General features: G+C 39.0%; 1 protein-coding gene across 1 annotated transcript; it reads left to right on the plus strand.

Annotated features, from left to right (window-relative positions):
* Positions 1–1,451: 1,451 nt before the first annotated feature.
* Positions 1,452–19,482, plus strand: atp5fa1 (ATP synthase F1 subunit alpha). The gene is made up of 12 exons (XM_028791188.2): positions 1,452–1,614; positions 2,381–2,459; positions 11,434–11,603; positions 11,938–12,111; positions 12,238–12,404; positions 14,296–14,444; positions 16,205–16,356; positions 16,699–16,923; positions 17,864–17,971; positions 18,095–18,239; positions 18,367–18,517; positions 19,265–19,482. The coding sequence occupies exons 1-12, from the start codon at positions 1,555–1,557 to the stop codon at positions 19,344–19,346; spliced, it is 1,662 nt and encodes a 553-aa protein (XP_028647021.1). The 5' UTR covers positions 1,452–1,554; the 3' UTR covers positions 19,347–19,482.
* The last annotated feature ends 305 nt before the right edge of the window (positions 19,483–19,787 follow it).

Below are 19,787 nucleotides of genomic sequence, written 5' to 3' on the forward strand. Positions count from 1 at the left end.
CTTAGGAAATACAGTATCTACACTTTAATTAACTTAAAGATAATTCTTGTTATATGTGTATTTGTACTTGCTTAGGATACTTAAGATTGTTATAATTCTTGTTATATGTATTATTGTGCATTTTTGTCTGCTGCTGCAACCCTGCAATTTCCTTCAGGATTAATACAGTTATCTATCTATCTATCTATCTATCTATCTATCTATCTATCTATCTATCTATCTATCTATCTATCTATAAAATATTGCCATTAAACCATTTATTTGAATAGCAATCTCCCTTTATGGGTATTATATTGATTGTTCCAGAAAAAACAATGTGGAGAAAAGTTATGTTAGTAGATCAAAACCCACCTCAATAAAACTTGTTCATAAAAAGCAGACACCGTTATAGGTATCTTACTAATTTTGTAGGGACATAACAGCAGAAACTAACAAATCCACTTTGCAAATGAAATTGAGTATTCAGCTCAACTTACTGCAGGGATTTTTAGGAAATCATTTGAGCTAATTGTAACTTAAAAGCCTGTGCACATTTGTATGCATTTACACTGACCAACCAGAGCTTGGGCGGCACAGCGGTAGCGCTTCTGCCAAAGGGGACCAGGGTTCAAATCCTAGGTTTTTCCTGTGGGGAGTTTCCCTGTTCTCACCCTATCTGCGTGGGTTTCTTCCCACTGTCTAAAGACATGCGGTTTAGGTGAATTGGTAATGCTAAATTGGCCCTAGTGTGTGTTTGCCCTATTATAAACTGGCGCCCTGTCCAGGGTTTGTTCCTGCCTTGCTAGCTGGGATTTGCTCCCGCTGACACCCCGACCACCAACGGTCTGGATAAAGCGATTTAGAACATGACATTCAGAGTTCAAGTTCAAAATATTGTATTTGTCATTTTAAGAATCTTATAGTTTTCCAAAATCATTTTCTCAAGGACAGGGAAAGCCAGAGCCAATTTTCAATAGCAGTTCCCACTTAACTGAAAGGGTCGAAGGGTACAGGGCAAATTTAGAATTCACAGAGCAAGTCAATGGTGACACAGAAAAAAAAAGGTTGGTTGACTTAGAAGATATCACGAACATAATATGTCAACTCTTAACTGCTTGTACATGGTACTAGAAATACAACTTTAAAATCAACATACATTTAGAATTACTATTATTTTTTTTAGCTTAAACTTAAATGGAATTCTGCACATATGTTTCTATATTACTTCTGAGTAACACGGACAAGGTGACCATTCAAAAGAGCGGACAGATCCGCCCAACTTCCTTGTATTCAAGGATAACTGAAGAAATATATTGTAATATTAAAAAATCATGACATAAGAATACAAGTGTTGAAACCGATCTCGTTTGTTTTGAAATGTAACAAAATAAAAAAATAAAAATAAAGTCTACAAAAATGTTTAAATTACGAAATGGGTGGGACGGTGATGACAGCTTCCCGGTCATATTGTGACCTCCAAGACTCAGAAGCTCCGCCTTCCCTCCATCTTCTTTACTCCCAGCCGGCTTGTGGAGGACACCTTGCTGCAGTTGATTCGTTAGTGTTCTTGGCAAAATGTTATCAGTTCGCGTAGCAGCAGCACTTGCTCGCACCCTGCCTCGGCACACCGGCATTGTAAGTTATTACAGTTGAACGGCTGTTCTTTTGCAGTTGCTTTTTGATGCTATTGATTGAAGCATAGAAGTGGAGCTTGCAGAGCTTGACAAGATGTGGATCCCGCCATCTTGCACATTGGGCCTGTTTCTGTCTTTGGGTTAAACTTTACTTTTTTGTTTTTGTAACTTTTTGTGCTTCAATATGTATGATTTCAGAGTTATTCGTTTTCGTTTTTTTTCGCTTAGTGACACATCATAGAGCACTATCTCTGCTTTTAAGTGCAGGTTGTGGTGGATGTCCGCAATGTGAAGGTCAGGCCTGCGGAGCGTTCGTTAAGAGCAGAATTGGTAGCTCATTTTATTGTGATATGTAGGTGAATTGGAAAAATATTTTTAATCATTTTTCCATTTGCTGGCCATTTTCCAGCAGTGGGGTTAGTAGTTGGGTGAAGCTGTCAAGGTGATTTAGGGATCATGCTTACTGTAAGTATATTTCTTATTGTGCTGTAGAGTAGTTGACACAGTGTCACTGGAGACTGTAAAAGGTGAGGTGCCTGCCCAAATTTACGCGTTACGGAGGCTCGCTGTTAAGCTACTGTCAATCGTTTGTTGTAGTTTTTCTTTGAGTTTATCACGGGTGTTGAGGTTATAGTCCGATTATGCTACAAGTTATCTATAGTGGATCTCAATGTAAATAGCAATTTTCAGTGGTTTTCTATAGTGTTTACATTCTGTTAGTAGTTCATAATGTTACAATTTTAAATCTATGTTCCTTTGTCCTCCAGATCTCCAGAAATGCCCTTGCTGCAGCTTGTGTAAGTGCCAAAAACCTCCACACGTCAAGCTCATGGCTGCAAAAAACAGGTTCGTTGTTTCCTCCATTATTGAACTTGAATTATTCTGAATTCTTTTGTCCTTTTCAAAAGACTAATGTATGGCAATTTAAACAAATACGTTGGAACTTAAACACAAGCTTAAAGCTGTTGGATAAAAATTGTGGCATTGTCTAGACAGGTTGAATGTAAAATAATATTAAAGCCGTTTTCTGTAGTCTGTCTGAATATATCCACAGGCCCCTCAAGATTTTCTGTATTTTTGTAAAATTAGTGTTTGGGCAAGGCTAAATGGTGGTGTAGTAAACGGGTTACCTGGCCATTGTAGGAGTATACCCTGTAATGGAGTGGCAGTTGGTCCAGGGCTGGTTCCAGACTGGCTCCCTGTGGTGCTGGAATAGACATGGGAGTGTAGTGCAGGTTTGATTATGGAAAGCTTATACTAAGTCTTTCAGCCCAACATTCCATCCATTTTCTGCCTCTTGTCTGGATCCAGGTTGCAGGGATAGCAGTCTGAGCAAAGATGCCCAGACGTCCCTTTTTCCCCACTACCTCCTCCAAGTCCTTCAGGGATATTGAGGCATTCCCAGATCAGCTAAAAAATATCTCTCCAGTGGGTGCTTGGTCTGCCTTGAGGTCTCTTCCAGGTTGGAAATGTCTGAAACATCTTCCCAGGGAGGCATCTTAATCAAATGGCCAAACCACCGTAACTGACTTCTTTCAAATAAAATTTTATGTGTCCCATGCAAATTGTACTGTATGTATAATATATAGTAAAATGCTTAAAACCTTTTAGGAAGAATATAAAGGGACAATAGTCATATGACTTTATAAATATTTAAAAACATTAAAATATGTGATAATAAACGGTTTGAATATTTATAATGTAAGAGAATTGCCAATAGGACATTTATATAATACTTGACACTTTCCTTATACAACATGCAGGGTTGGGACTGGGGGATGGGTGGGCATTCCTCCCCAGTCTCTATGACCAGGAATTTAGGCCACCATACCATTTACCTGACCTTGCCACAGAAAAGAGTCTGTTATTGGCCTGGTGTAATGTATGGTTTTCAGTTGACTGCACCACACTCCACACATTCTTGTGTCCTGCTGCATGCTGTTGTTTCTAAACCTGGCGATAATTTCTTTCAGAAATACTTTTAATGGTGGATATGTTGAATTTCTTTATCTGGAAGAGCAACCAGAATTCCCTGAGGCATTTGAGGTTGTAAAGATGTTGTGGCTCATGCCGTCTTCCCCAAGGTGTCTTTGTGCTTGGCCCAGGTCAGGTCTCTGTGTTGTGGACTCCAAGGTATCCAAAACCGTCCACCCTCTCCACCAGAGTGCTGTTAATACTGAGGGGGTGGTCAGCTCCTTTATCTTTGACATTCAGGAGTAGACTTGTCCTGACACCAGTGTGACAGGTTTACCTAGATGAAGTTTACAGTCTGTCAATTGTTGTTAGATATCAGGCCTGCCACAGCTGTGAAATCAGCAAACTTGACAATGATGTTCAAGTCATGTGTAGAGAAAGCACAGCAGTGGATTCAGAACACAGCCCTGTGCGGTGCCTGTTTTGAGAGTGTGGCCATCCATTCAAACCACTTGTGTCTTCCCTGTCAAAGTTAAAAACTCAGTTGCACAATGAAGTGCTCAGGTGCAGGTCCCTGAACTTGTTGGTGTTTAGAGGCGTATATTGTGTTAAATGCACAACTATATTCTATAAATAGCATTTGCACTAAATACTGTTTCATTGTCCAGGTGGACCAGTACTGAATGAAAGGTCAAAGTAACAACATTCTCTGTGAATCTACCTGAGTGATACAAGAACTGTCATCGATCCAGTTCTTTTTGATAGAGAACAGCATATGTACTTTTTGAGTAGCCTCTTGAAACACTTCAGTGCTGTAGTCATTAGTGTGATAGAATGGTAGTCATTTGGACAGATAGAGAGTCAATAGTGGATCGTTTAAAGTATGTTGGTACAACATACAAAGTTAAGGAAAACTTAAATATTACAGAGAACACTGGTGCACGCTAATCATAAAAGATCTTGAAAATGTGTTCTGGAATGCTGTTTTGATCTGCTGCCTTCCAGGCGTTCACTTTCCTGAGAGCTCACCTTAAGTTGACTTCTGATAAAGTGAGCACTTTCTCCTCATTGAGCAGCTCTCCAGATGTATTGTACTGCTGACTGGTCTTCGCGGCATTCACAATGAAGTGTTAATAGAAGTTAGGCTAGTAGTCTAATGGATAGTTGTCAGCACTCAACCGTACTGGAAGTAGTTACTTTATAGTCTGCAGACCTGGCCGCGTGTGCCTAAGTTCGAACTGTTTATATTGCTTTTTCACTTTGTTATTGTCTAGCAGCTTTCACAAGTCTCTTTAGATTGTACGAGCTGGCATTGTAATCGTCCATATTCCCAGACACAAGGCCTGAGTTGAATGCAGCGATGCGAGCATTTAGTGCATCACAAATTGTGCTATTTAATTTAGGGGATTCTAGTGTAACAAGTCACTATTTCTGTAAACCCATTGATGTCACCATCCAAGATGCCCTGAATGTATCCCAGTCAGCAGCACTTGCTGCTTTCTGGTCTCTGATTGGTCTGTCCAAAACAGCAAACTCATGATTGACTGGAGCTTCTTGCTTTAACTTTTCTTTGTCTCTTGACATAAGAAAGATGATGGCATGGTCAGATGTGCCCACCAGACGTTGTTGTCTGTGTTATATAGCTTTCTTTATATGGAATATAGCAGTGATCCAGTGTCCTGTCCCTGTGTCTCTCCATCTTTCAATTTGTCCTACACCTTTGTTCTGTCCATACAGTAAACAGAGAGAGAGAGAGAGACACTCTGCAGGATGAATCGCATAATCCAGTGCAGACTGAGTCAGCCATGTCTCTGTTAGACAAAAGATATTGCAGTCCCAAATGTCTTGATGGAGCTTCTTTCTTCCTCTGTCTTCCAGCTTGTTCTCCAATGACTGAACATTAGCTAGTAGAACAGTGGGCAGTGATGGTTGATGTAGGACCCTATGGAATCAGTTTTATTTTTTTACATTTTGTTTTTATTTTTGGTTTTCACTGTTTTATTTTTCCTTGATTCAATTTTTTTTTTTTTTTTTTTTTAAATATATATACTGTAAGTAGCCACAGCTACAACAAAACAATGAAATGGCACTTTACATTCCTTTTAATGAAAACGCACACTAGCACAACTGAACCTTAATTTACAGTTACATTTATCAGGTAGGAGCCCAGATGCTCCATGATGCTGTATGCTGAGACTGCAGTTGGACAGTGGGTCCCCTCCAGAATTGTAAGAGCTGTTACTGGTTTGATGCATTCTTCTGAGATGAAGGTTAACTTCACTTTTAGGGTCTAAAATATTTGTTCCAGCCTGAGCTGATGTGTTCTTGGCCAGAAAGAACTTTTTGTAGAGGTGAATATGTTCAACGAAGTATCCTGCTGATTCAAACCAGCTATTCCACCTGGTGTTTCCTGCCTTGGGGGTTCCTGGCAGGCTTCTTGAAGAAGGCAGACTTTACCCACATCACTAGTGATGCAGCCTCACTAAAGTATTTATAGTGCTGCCAGGACTCTCCCACCAAACTGATAACATGACGCAAGTAGGTTGAATGTACACTGTTAGGCATAACCCCTTTTTAGCTGGTTGTTGTAAAGGGACTGAAGTGCTGCCTGTGAAAAGGTGGAAAGTTGCATCTCTATAAAGATAACATCTGCCGAAAAGTACTGGTCTTCAGTACCTGTAATTGTAATTTATGTAAATTATTTCTAATGATTCTTAAATGTTTACAGATTGCAAACATGCATCATTACATCTGTAGCTTCATCTAGATAGATAGATAGATAGATACTTTATTAATCCCAATGGGAAATTCACATTCTCCAGCAGCAGCATAATGATACAATAAATAATATTAAATTAAAGAATGATAATAATGCAGGTGAAAAACAGACAATAACTTTGTATAATGTTAAATGTTAACGTTTACACCCCCGGATGGAATTGAAGAGTCGCATAGTTTGGGGGAGGAACGATCTCCTCAATCTGTTAGTGGAGCAGGATATTGACAGCAGTCTGTCGCTGAAGCTGCTCTTCTGTCTGGAGATGATACTATTTAGTGGATGCAGTAGATTCTCCATAATTGATAGGAGCCTGCTGAGTGCCCTTCGCTCTGCCACAGATGTTAAACTGTCCAGCTCCATGCCAACAATAGAGCCTGCCTTCCTCACCAGTTTGTCCAGGCGTGAGGCGTCTTTCCTCTTAATGCTGCCTCCCCAGCACACCACCGCGTAGAAGAGGGCGCTCGCCACAACTGTCTGATAGAACATCTGCAGCATCTTATTGCAGATGTTGAAGGACGCCAGCCTTCTAAGGAAGTATAGTCGGCTCTGTCCTTTCTTGCACAGCGCATCAGTATTGGCAGTCCAGTCTAATTTATCATCCAGCTGCACTCCCAGATATTTATAGGTCAACACCACACGACTGAATTTCTTCAAAGAATTGCGTTCGCTTGGAAAAAAAGCAAACTAGAAAATAGTATCTGAATGATAGAACTACACGTTATTCAATCGTTTAATTTATTGGGCAGTTTTGTAACAGTCAACCCTTCAGTCTCAAAATTCTGCACATTTCCATTTTTTAAATCTAAATACCATTTTTATGTGTTAATTGTGTGACTGTGTTTTTCGCATAGTGAAAATCATAGGGCCCACTCACTTAGACAAAAACAATCAAAAGCATGCCTTGAGAGTCCATGTATTCACTGTCTAATGTAACCTAACAGGATAGATTATTATGCATGCGCAAAGCAAGCACATAGGTGAAGGTTATTGCTGCTGGTCGCAGATGGGGGCAGGGTGCAGAGTTCAGTGGGACATGCCCATACATGGGCGGGGTTAGAATTTCAAACCCACCCATATAATGTTGTTGGCATTTGCATAGTTAGATGTGGGCAGTGCAGAGTTTGTTGCCCCATCCCACCCTGTTTGCTGCTGCGGGGAGATTTGCTTGATCTGTTGAAGCACTTCATTTTCCCATGGAAATGTTAGATTTGAGATTTTTTTTTTTTGTATATTTGTGCAATGTAAATTTCCCCTTGGGATTAATAAAGTATCTATCTATACTAATAAAAGGCAAAGACCTCACTCACTGACTCACTCATCAGTAATTCTCCAACTACCCGTGTAGGTATAAGGCTGAAATTTGGCAGGCTCATTCCTTACAGCTTACTTACAAAAGTTAAGCAGGTTTCATTTAGAAATTCTATGCGTAACAGTCATGACTGAATCCAACTTCCGTACATATATACGTCCATAGCCTGCAGCTTGGTCGCCATGTGAGGCGGGGTTGCGTCCTGCGCCCCCCGGCCTCCCACATAGTTGGCTGCCTGCCTATATTGCGTCCCCCATCCCCACGCCTCCCACGTAGTTGGCTGCCTGTCTATCTTACACGTTTGGAGAACCGCCAATGCCTCTTAAACCTCTTAGATTCCCAGGTGACGATTTGAGTAGTGGACACTTTGATGTTTATGAATGTTTGTTTCAACTCTCAAAAGCTGGACGTGAAGTTATCAATGAAACCGGTTGTATGCTTACAACGCTTGACAGATGCCGAATGTCGCTTCAACACAACAAGTCCTGCAAATACAAACGTAACTGAAACAAACCATGAAACTCAAACCAATTATGACAGCAGCAATCCAAGCTGTGAGAAAACAGTAAAAAGAAGGCGTGTCAGACGTCGTGGTACATTTTCTGATGCAGCCAGACGGAAACAACTTTGTGACGCTGTCGCTAAATACTCGCAGGCAAATCCACAAGTTAATAGAGACGTTGCCGCTAAATATCCATAAGTTAATAGAGCTTCTGTTTCTAGGTACGATCCCAATAATAAAAAGCGGCTCATACGAAAACAACAGGTTTGGCTCAAAAAAGCCAAATGTTGATTTGCGTACAGCCACCGAAACTTTGTAATGGCACAAGACTTCAGGTCACGTGTCTGCAAAAGAACCTAATTGAGGCAACTATTTTTACTGGCAGTGGATCAGGGGAGAGAGTTTTTATTCCTCGCATCCCTGTTATACCCTCTGATCTCCCATTTCGATTCAAATGCCTCCCAATTTCCAGTAAGGCTCTGCTTCACAATAACAATTAATAAGTCTTGGGGACAAAACCTACAAAAGGTTGGCATTGATTTGAGGCAAGATTTCTTTTCACAAGGCCAACTGTACGCTGCATGCTCAAGAGTAAGCTCGGTCAACATCTTGGTTATATTACAACCGGAGGGCCGAACTGACAATGTGGTATACAAAGAGATCCTTAACAAATAATTATCTGTATATTTTCCCTCAGTTTAAAAATGTTTACTTTTCTTCTTAATAACAATTTTAAGGCAGTACTTTGCTAGTCTAATATGACAGAACTTGTTTACAAATGCTATAGTTTTTTTCTGTGCAGTATTTGACAGAACGTTGGAATTTTTTAAACTAAAGTACAGTATGTTAGAATTTTGATTTTGCTTGTATGCTGCACAATTCACCTTGCAGCAGAGTAAGTTGTTTGCCCAGACTGTAATGTTCATGCCCTGTAGTTCAATTATTAGTATTTTATTCCCTTTGGATTCCTATCCTGTTTACATTAAGGGTAAGTGTGTTTTAAAATGCTCTTATTATAATAGTTTTCTTGGCGTTAGTGTAATTTTTTTTGTGTTAATCCTATAGACTACTTTGAAATAGTTTGCTTACACTTGCACTGTTTGATCGAAGTAATATTTTGACTGGTAATTTTTTAATGTTTGTTATTTTACTTCAGTTTTAAATAACACCCATTTTCCTTAACTCTTTGAGGGCTGAATATTTTTTCTTCCGCAGGCAGGAATGTGCAGCAGAGCAGCTGTCTTCTGTCTGAGTTGTCTTAATGCGGGCACCGGCAGATCTGGTGGGAGAGCGAAGCGAATGTCCAAAGCATAATGCTTTGTGGACAATGCTTTGCATATTATTGCTGAATGGGACTCTTGCATCAAAATCGGAGTCCAATAAGTCAAGTGATCTGGAGATCAAAAATGAAAGTGATTTACCACCATCAGCTGATTGGTCCCCAACCGGTCGTAGTGCTGAAAGCGTTCATGTAATGGCCGGCAGCTGTGTGAAGACACTCCTACATGTCGTTATTGTGTCGACATCCGCCACGAAAGAGTGAACTGTTGTTTCCATTAATCTCATTAGTAGGCTGCAGTTAACATCCTATTATCAAGAACAAGCTAAATCAGTAAGACTTTTTCAGACATGTTTTTAAAGGATGCAAAATATCGCGTCTAGTTATCGTCAAAGTCCCAGAAAATATCAAGTTATTTATTTATTTTTTTTTTTAAAGTCTGATTGGAGCCAGCAGAGTGGTAACTGTATTCAGATGTGCCATCTTTTGATGTGGAAAAGTGGTAGCTATACTTTGTTCTCCTCCCAAATGACTGCACTTCTCACCCAGTCTCTAAAGCTGATCCCAGATACCATGCAAAGGAATCTCTTTTTTACCAATTGTATCTGCAATCTAGTTCTTTGTCACCACCAAAGCTTGTGACCATTAGTGAGGGCAGGAAGGTACACTGACTGGTAAATTAGGAGTTTTGCATTTTGGCTCAGTTCTCTTTATCACAACTGACTGGTACAGCTTTGGATGCTGCTTCAGTTTGCTTGTTGATTTCCTGCTCCTTTCTTCTCTCACTCATGAACAAGACCCTGAGATACTTTTCCACTTGATCCAGCACCTCATCCACAACCTGAAGAAGGCACTCCACCCTTTTCCGGCTTACAGCCTTGACTTTAGACTTGGAGGTGCTGATTCTCGTCATGGGTGCTTCACCACACCAGTGTGTGTCAGAGTACTCCACCTGAAGGAGCCAACCGGACCAAATCATCGTCAGGACCAAGTTATTGCTTTCGGCAATCGCCAAACAGGACACCCTTCTTTGCTGTGCCAGAAACTTCTGTCAATAAAAATTGTAAACTGGTGACAGCTGGCAGCCCTTGCAATATCCCACACCCACCAAGAAGTCTGACTTATTGCCAGCAGTGCAATCCAAGCTTTTGCTCAAATTGTTCAAGGACAGAATAGCCTGCATCAGCAAGCCTAGTATGCTATATTCCTTAAGGATAGCTCCGTAGGACATCCCGAGGGATGCAGTTGTGTTTATTTTCCAATTTTACAAAACTCGCATGGACTGGTTGGGCGTACTTCTATAAACCCTCCACAATCATTGTGAGGGCAAGAAGCTGGCCTATTGTAACAGGTGGACCCTCCTATCCAGATCCCTGTTGTGGTTTTCCCCCTAAAGTTGGATCACAACCTCCTGTCACCTTTTATTAAAGATGGGAACCACCCCACACCAGTTTGCCAATCCAGAGGCATTGTCCTTTACCTTCATGATGGTGTTGCTGAGGCATGTCCGCCAGACAGCCCAGCAACATCCAGTGCCTTCAGGAACTCTGAGCAAGCGTTATCCATTCACAGGCCCCTGCAACTGGGAGGTTTAATTACCTTAGTTCCAGTGATGGATGAGTTCTCTCCAGAGTCCACTTTAAAGGAAAGCAAGTCTGGGGGATTTAGTAGGTCCTTGGTGTTTTTTTTTTCATTTCTTGACTGTATCCTTAAGTGAGGTTATCCCTGCTTTAAACAGCGTGGACAAAGCATTGCTACTGCTCCTGAGTCAGTGTGATGGTATGTTCCTTAAATTATTCATATAAAGGGTTTTGGATAGTTTTTTATTTATTGTTGTAATACTAATTTGCTAGCAAACACACAGTTGACCTGGGTGTACAAATATTTAAGTCAAAATCTTCGTGTATACACATTGACAAAGGCGTTTGATTTTTCTGTGGCATGTTTACTGCAGAGAGCATTTTATAAGAACAGTGCATTAAGCAGTCTTTGAAAATGTTTTTGCCATGCATATAATGAATATAAAATTCTGTTTAGGCACTGCTGAAGTGTCTTCCATCTTGGAGGAACGCATACTGGGAGCCAGCACTGGAGCTGATCTAGAGGAGACTGGGCGTGTGCTTTCCATTGGTGATGGTATTGCTAGAGTGTATGGCCTCAGAAATGTTCAAGCTGAAGAGATGGTGGAATTCTCCTCTGGGCTGAAGGTAAATATTGTAATGGTTATTAATAGCTTGGTGTAGTTTTAAATGTTCCAGTACAGTGGGTATTGGCTTAAAGATGTATACTAAACAGCATTGTTGTTTCTTACAGTATTTATTTGTTCCAGAGGGGAAATTTAACAGTTTACAGAAGTGCAAGCAAAAACAGAAGTATTACTAACAAAAAAAAACAAAAGTAGTAACTTCAAAGCATCCATAAAAGACTGGTGATTGCATGACATCCAGATGGAATTGCATGGCTCTTTAGTTTTCACCATAATTGTGTTAATATTTGTGTAATGTAATTATTGGGTGTAACTCTACTTCTCCTCTCTTTAAGGGTATGTCCTTGAACTTGGAACCTGACAACGTTGGTGTTGTCGTATTTGGAAATGACAAGTTAATCAAGGAGGGAGATATTGTGAAGAGAACTGGAGCTATTGTGGATGTGCCAGTTGGAGAAGAGCTGCTGGGTCGTGTAGTGGATGCCCTTGGCAATGCTATTGATGGAAAGGTATGCATTTGGATTGGTATCTTCTCCCTTATTGGCTGTTAATTGGAGGGCTGAGTGTTAGGCTAAAGTGTGTGTTTTGCTTGCCTTTTCTTAAGGATTAGAATACCAATATTTGTCTTGTGATAGGGTCCTCTTGGTGCTAAAATACGCAGAAGAGTTGGCCTTAAAGCTCCTGGTATCATTCCCCGTATTTCTGTACGAGAACCAATGCAGACTGGGATCAAGGCCGTTGACAGTCTGGTACCCATTGGTCGTGGACAGCGAGAGCTTATCATTGGAGATAGGCAGACTGGGTAAGACAAGGCATACAACTAAAATTTTATTTTCTCATACATAAATATGCTAAATATTATATAAATATATATACAGTCATATGAAAAAGTTTGGGAACCCCTCATAATTTCTTTGGATTTTTGCTTATCATTGGCTGAGCTTTCAAAGTAGCAACTTCGTTTTAATATATGACGTGCCTTATGGAAACAGTATTTCAGCAGTGACATTAAGTTTATTGGATTAACAGAAAATATGCAAAATGCATCATAACAAAATTAGACAGGTGCATAAATTTGGGCACCCCAACAGAGATATTACATCAATACTTAGTTTGAGCCTCCTTTTGCAAATATAACAGCCTCTGGACGCTTCATATAGCCTTTGAGTGTCTGGATTCGGGATGGAGGTATTTTTGACCATTCTTCCATACAAAATCTCTCCAGTTCAGTTAAATTTGATGGCTGCCGAGCATGGACAGCCTACTTCAAATCATCCCACAGATTTTCGATGATACTCAAGTCAGGGGACTGTGACGGCCATTCCAGAACATCGTATTTCTCCCTCTGCTTGAATGCCTTTGTAGATTTTGAACTGTGTTTTGGGTGATTGTCTTGTTGGAATATCCAACCCCTGCGTAACTTCAACTTTGTGGCTGATGCTTGAACATTATCCTAAAGAATTTGTTGATATTGGGTTGACCCAACAAGGGCCCCAGGCCCTGAACTAGCCACAAAGCATGATGGAAACTCCACCAAATTTGACAGTAGGTAGCAGGTGTTTTTCTTGGAATCCGGTGTTGTTCTTCCGCCATGCAAACCGCTTTTTGTTATGACCAAAGAACTCAATTTTTGTCTCATCAGTCCAAAGCACTTTGTTCCAAAATGAGTCTGGCTTGTCTAAATGAGCATTTGCATACAAGAAGCAACTCTGTTTGTGGTGTGAGTGCAGATAAGGCTTCTTTCTCATCACCCTGCCATACAGATGTTCTTTGTGCAAATTGCACTGAATTGTAGAACTATGTACAGATACACCATCTGCAGCAAGATGTTCTTGCAGGTCTTTGGAGGTGATCTGTGGGTTGTCTGTAACCATTCTCACAATCCTGTGCATATGCCGCTCCTGTATTTTTCTTGGCCTGCCAGACCGGGGTTTAACAGCAACTGTGCCTGTGGCCTTCCATTTCCTGATTGCATTCCTTACAGTTGAAACTGACAGTTTAAACCTCTGAGCTTTTTGTAGCCTTCCCCTAAACCATAATACTGAACAATCTTTGTTTTCAGATCTTTTGAGAGTTGCTTTGAGGATCCCATGCTGTCACTCTTCAGAGGAGAGTCAAAGAGAAGCACAACTTGCCACTGACCACCTTAAATACCATTTCTCATGATTGGACACACCTGTCTATGAAGTTCAAGGCTTAACGAGCTAATCCAACTAGTTTGGTGTTACAAGTAATCAGTATTGAGCAGTTACATGTATTCAAATCAGCAAAATTACACGGGTACCCAAATTTTTGCACAGCCAGTTTTTTACATTTGATTTAATTTTCAACTAAATACTGCTTCACTAAAAATCTTTGTTTAGAAAACACACCAGTACTCAGATGTTCCTAGGAAATGAAAGACATACCACTTTTTTTTTTTTTTTTTTTTGAAAGTAGAGTAAATTATTATGCAGGCTGAGAGGGGTTCCCAAACTTTTTCATAGGACTATATAAAAATATATAAAAACTTGTTAAATAATGGTGGGGGGGGATTCAAATTAACTTGCTTATTGTGGTTTTAGTGTGGTGTATCTTATTGCCAGAAAATAGGAACAATCGGGTTATTTCTGATAAGTGCAAGTAAAAGAGGTTTAAACAGGCTGAAACGTGTTTGTCAGAAAAATGTTTACCAAATATGGTTTCTTCATCAGAAAAACAGCTATTGCTATTGACACAATCATTAACCAGAAGAGATTTAATGATGGAACTGATGAAAAGAAGAAATTATATTGCATCTATGTTGCCATTGGACAGAAGAGGTCTACAGTGGCACAGCTTGTGAAAAGGCTCACTGATGCAGGTGAGGTTAAGGTGATGTATTCCATCCCTTTCATCTGTTTTGTTGGATTTTTATACCAGTGGTAACAAATTAGTATTCATTTTAAGACAAATTTACCTTGTAAGCTACATTTTATAAGCTATAGATTGCTTTATTAACTTTGCTTTTAATTATTTGTAAATGCTGCCTGAGTTTTGGGTATGAATACACTGAGAATCTTACTTATACATGTATGTGTAAATTGTATTATAGATAGCAGAATTTGCTTTGAATGCGAATTCCAGCTCTGAAATCATGTTTTAAGTGATACATGTATCGTGAAGGATGTTTTCCTTTAATTAAATTGGAGCATCCAGGTATAATTAAGTAAATAGCTGGTGAATATTTTATATATTTATGCTTGTTTGACTACATTTTAAGTTGTGTAGGATGTGGGGTTTTTATATGTGAAGTTCTTGACCTTGTAATGTTTGCTTACAAAGTGATTGGATAATTAAAAACCATAAAGTATAGGCTATACAAGTTTCCCTATTGTTGTTACACCAGTACTTATTTCTTTCTAACTAATGTATAAAAAAATCTTGCATGTAGCCAACTTTTTCTACCATTTGGCTAGTCTTAATATGTTTGAATATTTAAAACCCATTCAGAACATTCACATTGTCCTTAGAACCACCAGGTGGTACTGCCGTAAATAGTGTTTATATATATATATATATATATATATATATATATATATATAAATATAATTAGTGTGTGCAGATTTGGAGACCAATCTGTGAACGTGAAATGAATTATGAAAGATTGAGTCCATTTGTAGGGCCTGTTGCAACCTTTTAGTTTACTCCTTTCGAGTAAATACATTTTTGGAAAATATATATACAGTAACCTCACCAAATTCAGAACTTGATATTTTGATTTTTTTCACGAGTTAGCCATAAGCAATTAAGTAAGAATATTTGTGGAACTTGCTGAAATGTTGCAGAAACTTGCAGACAATGAATAAACCGAAAAATATAATTTTCAGTATTGATTTTAGATAGAGACTGAGATATCTATATAGATAGATATCTATCTATCTGTCTATCACAAAGTAGAAATATTAGTGTGACTTTGGTTAGTGTAAGTGCATGTTATATCTTTAATATTTGTTTTTTTTTAACTTTAAGACAGTATAGGTGTTGAAAATCTGCACGTCTGTCCAGTGATCTGTCAGTTGTAAGTGAGCAGGGGAATCTCCTTGTCTGTAGCTGCAGATGTACTGGTCTCTTGGCTCTTTTTTCTTCATTTAACTGACGTTTCAAACACTGTTCATGGCATCCCATAATGCCACTGCAATCTGCAGCATCCTTTGTCTGCGCAGTTTTACCACTAAACCTGCTTCACACAGCTTGCCTCTGGGGTCATTGGCAACTTTATCTGCCACTCTTCACCTCCAAACCCAACATCTCCTTGAGCCTGATATTTTCCTGGTTGTCTTCCAAACCCCTCCACCCGTTTGCCTGTGTTAAGGGGTGTCAAAGTAGTATTTGTGAATTTTAACATTCTCGGTGGTCTTCCTCCCCTAACTCTTGTGAACATGAAAAGGTTACTGTTCATTTTCACTACAAAATTAAATTTATTACACCACTTTTGAATTAGTATGGTTAATGCTGCATTTGATATCTCGAAGAGGAGTAGTATGATTTGCCTTAGAAGTACACAGGGAAGAGTTTTTCACAAAGTGCTTGTATGCTTTCCACAGTGATTTGAGTTTTTGTTTCCATATTTTATTTTTCCAGATGCAATGAAATACACAATTGTGGTTTCTGCTACTGCTTCTGATGCAGCTCCTTTACAATATCTGGCACCCTATTCTGGCTGTTCTATGGGAGAATATTTCCGAGACAATGGAAAACATGCTCTTATCATTTATGATGATTTGTCCAAGCAGGTCAGTGGTTAGTGAAGTATGTTTTTGCATTCCTTTCCTACAGGTCAATTATTAACATTTTGTTTTAATAAAGTGAAAGAAGATCCTGTTTCAGAAAAACTGAATTTTCTTTGAACATTTTTGCCTTTTTGAATAGTTCCATTACAAATCCTACTGCTGTAAATATTTTCTAATAGTGCCATTGAAAGAACTGTATGAAAAGCTTTATGCTTTTGACATCAAACTAGATACCTAAAGTTTGGTTTTATTTTGATTGTATGGTGGGTGTGTGTGTTTAATTGTTCAGGTTATCCATTTTGAGCATTTTAAATTGTGTAAGATGAAAACTTTTGCTTTTTACAGGCTGTTGCCTATCGTCAGATGTCTCTCTTGCTCCGTCGTCCACCTGGTCGTGAAGCCTACCCTGGTGATGTGTTCTACCTGCACTCTCGTCTGCTTGAGAGAGCTGCCAAGATGAATGACAATTTTGGTGGTGGATCCCTCACTGCTCTGCCTGTGATTGAAACCCAGGCTGGTGATGTGTCGGCCTACATTCCAACTAATGTCATCTCTATCACTGATGGCCAGGTTAATGTTTCTTCTCATTAAACTTAATACTTTACATTCTGATTTTGTAAGTGGCACCATAGTTACAAGATTGGATATTGTCACACGCATTTGGGCTATATTTAAATCTGTTTAGTGTGGATGGAAAAGGCTTGGATACATTGAGTTATGGGTTGTGTCCTTTTAATTTTTGTAAAGGCCAGTACATGTAAAGGTTAAAATGTGGCTTCACAATTCATTCAACTAGTGACCTGTTATTCACAGCTAATTATTCATAAAATAAGGAATTGCTGTGTAGTCGACCAATTATGGCTGATTAAACAGTCCAAAATATACAGTAGGAATAGTTTCTTGAAGATGTGTAATGAAGTATAATGTGACATGCTCCCTCTGCTTAACTGATGCTAGGGTGTGGTGCAGTTAGCGTTGTATAGTAAAGGATAAGCACCGCCACATCTGCTAAGTGGTTCTGTGCGTTAATGGAGAAGAGTTGTATCCTAATATTCATCCAGTTTCCAGACAGTTAACAAAAATGTGACACATTTGTACTAAGCAGTCGAAGAAGACTTTCAATTTTTCATTAGCAGAGTATATCATGTTAGGTTTACTTGCATGAACATTAAATGTTATTCATAAAAGGGATGTGATATTTTTGCATGCTTTACTTGACATTTTAATACCAACCTGGAAAATTTCCATCATGACTTTCCTGAGATGAGTGGCCTGGCTTTAAGCACATGCTCTTGACCCGGGAATTTATTAATTTTCAAAGTGGATGAAGTAGGTAGCTCCCTGCTCTTGAAAATGCTAGACATATTAAAAATCCTGAGCTCTAATGATATAGAGCAGTTTTATTGAAAACATTTAACTGTCTTGCTTTAATATACTTTGTTTACTTGTTCTTAGTATTTAAAATAATAGATGTATGATGCATTTTAAAATTATTTATTACTGTCTACAGATTTTCTTGGAAACTGAGCTGTTCTACAAAGGTATCCGCCCTGCCATCAATGTTGGCCTTTCTGTGTCTCGAGTGGGGTCAGCTGCTCAAACAAGAGCTATGAAGCAGGTTTGTTTGGGGGGGGGGGGGGGGGGTTGAGATAAGTGAATAACGCACAAATAAAAGTAACCTTGTAACCAAAGTTATGATTTATAAATGGGGTTCTTGAGTAGTTCTTTGTGTTCTTTTAAGGTTGCTGGTACCATGAAGCTGGAGTTGGCCCAGTACCGTGAGGTAGCTGCTTTTGCCCAGTTTGGTTCTGATTTGGATGCCGCTACCCAGCAGCTGCTCAATCGTGGTGTACGACTAACAGAGTTGCTGAAGCAGGGACAGTACTGTAAGTGACTAGATGGATAGATACTTTATTAATCCCAATGGGACTAAATTGACATGGTTTGGCATTTTTAAATAATGGATCAAATAATTAAAATATGTTTTGTTAATTCTTACAACCCTTCTCTTAGGTCCAATGGCAATTGAGGAACAAGTAGCTGTAATCTATGCTGGTGTCAGAGGTCACCTTGACAAACTAGAGCCCAGTAAAATTACTAAATTTGAAAGTGCTTTTCTGCAACATGTCATCAGTCAGCACCAACAACTTCTGGCAACAATCAGGTATTGTATTCTTGAAACGGTATACATATTCAGTGCCTGCTGTCTCTTTAGCGTGTTCTTTTTGTAGTGTCAGAATATTGTTTATTGGGAAGTTCTCATAATGAGTTTTTTCTTATCTTTCAAAAAAAGACAATATAAAGTAACATGGTACTGATTTTAAATAAAGCACATTCACACTGAATAAAATCAGTGTTTGTATAATGGACCCATGTAAACACTCGTCACTGGTGATTTTTACTGTGCTACCACAGTTTGAGCTGGCTGTCATTCCACATGAGATGATGCATCTGGGTGCTTGTAATTTTGAGCAAAATGATTTTATTTATATAATCCTCTGTTCCAAGATGCAGGTTGGGAGACTTGATCTTGGTACCCATGTGTCTGCTTACTAGATAGTTAAGTTAAAATTTGAGGAAACTGTTCAAGTTATCCACCATTCTCTAGATTGTTATTACTGTTGTCTCTGTTTTCTATGCATCAGGTTCCATTGTGAACTCAATATTGCATACCTATCAGAATCCATTAAAACTGGAGACTCTTTTCTGGCTTGTGTGGTTTTGTTTTTGTTCATTGTCCTTTAATCTTGTACTCTCATGACCTCAAGCTGCCCTGCTCAAAATTAAATTTGATGAAACCAATGCCAAGTGCTTCTCAACATTTTTGAATATCTTGAACAAACCATATCTTGTCTATTTCATGTTAATCTGGTAAGCTAATTTTTTTTTTTTTTTTTAACCTGTCTTACAGGGCTGATGGTAAAATATCTGAGCAGGCAGAGGCTAAATTGAAAGAAATTGTCCTGAATTTCCTGTCTACCTTTGAAGCATAATGACATCTTGCTATTGGTATTCTGTCTGTCAATTTCTGCTTAATATTGGTTAAGTTTATGTGAACGTTATTGAAAGTAAGCATCCCTCATTGTACAGGTTATTTCTCTTTCTGAGAATAAAGGGATTCCAATATGGTTTGTGGAGTATGTGGCGTTTTATTTATGTATCTTTTAATAAATGCATGATATTACAGCCAAACGTTGGCTTGTTCATTTTAATGGAAATGATTCTCATATTTGCTCTACTGTATTGAACTCAAGTTAGTTCCTCAAAGTAATCATGAAGTAAGTCTTTCTGGGTTTTCTTATATATAAACTCTACATGTGGAAGTCTGCTTGTCTGTCTGGTCCAGGAAGTGCAAGGCTACAGCATGAAGCTCCAAGAGCTGGCAGGGCGGCCCCAAGTTAACGAATCAGGGGAAAAAGAAAAGTATGAGGCTA

Source organism: Erpetoichthys calabaricus, chromosome 5, assembly GCF_900747795.2.
Source record: "Erpetoichthys calabaricus chromosome 5, fErpCal1.3, whole genome shotgun sequence".
NCBI lineage: Eukaryota > Metazoa > Chordata > Cladistia > Polypteriformes > Polypteridae > Erpetoichthys > Erpetoichthys calabaricus.